This window comes from Frankliniella occidentalis, unplaced genomic scaffold (genome assembly GCF_000697945.3).
Source record: "Frankliniella occidentalis isolate FOCC.00 unplaced genomic scaffold, Focc_3.1 Scaffold149, whole genome shotgun sequence".
Lineage (NCBI taxonomy): Eukaryota > Metazoa > Arthropoda > Insecta > Thysanoptera > Thripidae > Frankliniella > Frankliniella occidentalis.
The window spans coordinates 606,048-609,467 of NW_026267276.1; the positions used below are offsets into that span (position 1 = coordinate 606,048).

The window sequence follows — 3,420 nt, forward strand, 5'->3', positions numbered from 1 at the left end:
GGGGGCGACAATGGGGCTGCGCGTCCGCAGCGTGAGGCCGCCCGGCCGCCTGCGCTGCTGCTGTTGTTGGGCGTGCTCGTGCTGGGTAATTTGCGGTCGCGAAAATTGAACGGCGCAGGTCGGCGCGCCTGCCTGGGCGTGCTCCGCGGCCATGAACGGGGAAAGGCGCCGGCCACGACGTCCCGCCTAAACCTCTGCCCTTGCCCCTCGCGCCTTGCGGTTCACTTTACTTCGCGCCACAAGTCTTTCCCGCTCTCAATCTCCAGGCCACGCCACGACCAGAGCAGCAGACCAGAGCCCAGTCAGTCAGCAGCAGCAGCAGCAGCAGCCTGTCGTGGGGTGGGGTGGGGTGGGGTGGGGCCCCGCGCATAGTTTTCAAGCACTTCCTATACCGAGCGCGCCGCCTAATGGTCCACGAAATTGATGAAGTCCTTCCGGGCCGCCCCGGCCAGCGCGCGGTCCGGGCGCCGGCCCAGTCTTCCTCTTAGGGGTGACCTCCTCCCCGCCCCCCACCTTTGTGTACCCTTCCACCCGCTCCCCAATATCGCCGGGGGCGACGCCGAGAAGGGCGCGTGGTGGGTGCTTAAGCAGGGCCGTCGCGCAGAGGCGTCGCCGGAGCTGACCGACAGTACCCGGGCCAGGCCGGAGCGGAGGACGGGTGTGGGTTGTGTATAGGTGCTGTGCGTGCTGATGAAGAGCACGAACCTCTCCTGATTCAGTCAAGGTCTGCCCCGGGCCGCCTGTCCACTGTGTGGCTGTCTAGTGGAGCTGGTGCCGCTGGTGCCGCTGGTGCCGCTGGTACTGCAGCCGCCGAATAAGGGGTGGTGGTGGTGCTGGTGCCGCTGGTACTGCAGCCGCCGAATAAGGGGTGGTGGTGGTGGAGGAGGTGGTGGATGGTGGTGGTGGTTAGTGGTGGACAGCAAGCCGCCGCCCAGCCGCGCCCCGCCCCTAGCGGAATATTTACGGCGACAGTGATCTCCCCGGCGCAATATGCCCTTCAAACATCCCCCATGTCTCTCTCTCCTTCCCTCTGGCTCCCCACGTCTCTCTCTGTCTCACTCTCCCCCCGATGCCCGGCGAGCCCCTGCTCCCGGAGCTCCCTGCCCGGTGCCACCCGGGCCGGGCCGGCCGCCGTGCCCGGCGGAAACCATTCCCAAGTTTTGTTTATGGGGATCATAATGCGGCCTTAACGCTCGGCGAAGAGGCGGGGCTCTGCGGGTCTCTGCCGGGCTCGGAGGGCTCCTCAACCTCCTCGGCCCGCCCGCCCCCGCCCGTCCCGTCCTGGGACGAGTTCGTCGTGATACGAGGAACGAGGAGCCGCTAGGGGAGAAGGAAAAGGGGGACAGCAGAAAAAACTTACGAGTCGAGAAAGAGTCACCCTTTTCGTCGGCCCTGCTGTCGCCGTCCGGGCAGATGCAAGCGCTCTGCGGCACCTTTTTGTTGCTGCTCGCTCCTGCTACTGTGGGGCTGGTGGAGAGTTGGGCAAGCAGCATGCAACGCTCGCAAGGCCGTGCCGGGTCCTTTGCCGAGGGGTCCGAGTTCTCTGAAGCACGCACACTCCATAATTTGAGTGCTCCTCTGCTGCTGGCCGGCGAGAAGAGCAGTGCTCCACCCCGCCCCGCCCCGCCCTGGACTCTTCGGACCGCCACTACGGAGCTGGAGTCCCGCGCGGTCCGCTGCACTCGGCCAGCGCTATTCCTGACGCACGCCTGCGTTGGCGTGCTGATCTCTCTCTCTCTCTCTCTCTCTCTCTCTCTCTCTCTCTCTCTCTCTCTCTCTGATTAATCACCTCTGGGGGGACGCGACGCGCAGCTACCATCAGCTGTTTTTCTGTTTGTTTGTTTTTTTAGCAAAAGAAGGGCACAGCAGTCTCTCCTTCTGGAGACATAACTAGGTTGACAGTTGTTCGTGCAGCTTACCAAGCAAACCAGAAAAAGCTCACGTTATGTTACATGCCACAAATCCAGCTAATACTTGAATTGGGTTCTACTCTTTTCTTCCCTTTTCTCTCTTTGCGTTATAGCAGCGTGAACGTTAAGGTCGTAGAGTCTTGCAGAAGCAGAGGCGGCTATGCAGGCGGCTGGCTAGGCTCCCGGATGACATCAAAGGCAACACATAAAGTTTGATGAAAACTACTACAATCCGTCTAAGAGGACAGGAGGCGCAGGAAAGGGGGGGGGGGGCCTCACCTGAAAGGGGTAGATGATGACGAAGTAACGGTCGATGGCAATGGACGTGAGCGTGAGCGTCGAGATGTACACGCTGGTGCCCTGGGCGTAGGCGACCAGGTGGCAGAGCACGCGCCCGAACACCCAGTTGCCCACAAACGTGTACAATGGGGTGAAGGGCACGGCGAGGATGCACAGCAGGATGTCGGACAGCGCCAGGTTGGTGATGAAGAAGTTGGTGACGGTCTGCATGGCGCGGTTGCGGCCCACCACGTAGCAGACGAGCACGTTGCCAAACACGCCCAGCACAAAGATGGTCGTGTACAGGAGGCAGAAGAAGGCCTGCACGGCCGGGCACTCGATGGGGTCGTGGCACTCCTCATCGTCGTACGCGGTGCCGTTGAGCGTGTCGTTGTGGCTCAGGTTGAACATCGTCTGCGGCGCGCCCAAGTCGACCGCATCCATGGCGGGGCAGGTCTCTCTACGCCCTGGAACACACACACAAAAAAAGGGGCATTAACTAACGGCAAAATCGAAATGATTATTACACATTTTTGTACTATTTTTATGAACACTGTAAAAACAATATGTCTGATTTTCATCGAAGTTTTCCCTTTTCCCTCAAAAGATCAGACATTGTTTTCACCGTGCAGATTAGATGTATGAAGTAAGGCCTCGGTGAACATCGGTGCTAGAAGTATTGGAGAGTATCCCGTAGTCGTTTGTGATACGGTACGAGACCAAAATCAAGTCGTCGGGTAACGGAATTACAGCTCCCTCCATACCTGCACCCGCCCCCCGCCTTGGTCCTGACGTTCGTTACAACCCGGACGCAAAACCGATTACGCCGAAGTACAGTACCGGGTGAAGGTCTGGCCAGAGGCGGTCCAAAGCCAAAGGGCGCGTGGGGTCGGGCCGGGTGGCCAGAGGCGATGGTGGTGGTGCCGGAAGTAACTGCACCAACCGAGACGCCAAAGCGCGCCAAAGGACAGGTAGCTTCGGAAAGGACGGCGCGAGACGCGCCGCTCGATCCTGCACCATTGCCGCGGGGCGGATGCCAATGGGGAGGGGGGTGAGGGAGGGGCGTCGAGGCAAGACGGCATCAGTCTAAATATTCTGCCTCCGTCCGTGGCGCGGCTACGCGCGCTACCGCGTGCTACCGTAGTGTCGCGAAAAGTTACTCCGCCTCCCTCTGGCACTCCGTCGCGACACCTCGCCACCTCATCTGCATATATGCCAGAAGGGGGGGGGG

General features: G+C 60.8%; 1 protein-coding gene across 1 annotated transcript in view; it reads right to left on the reverse strand.

The window, feature by feature from the left end:
- The window catches only part of LOC113210312 (prolactin-releasing peptide receptor-like), a gene marked incomplete in the record, with an annotated part of 126,780 nt that overhangs the window by 9,671 nt on the left and 113,689 nt on the right, over positions 1-3,420 (reverse strand). Inside the window, 1 exon segment of the mRNA XM_052271091.1 lies at positions 2,190-2,656. Coding sequence (XP_052127051.1) covers positions 2,190-2,633 — 444 coding nt within the window.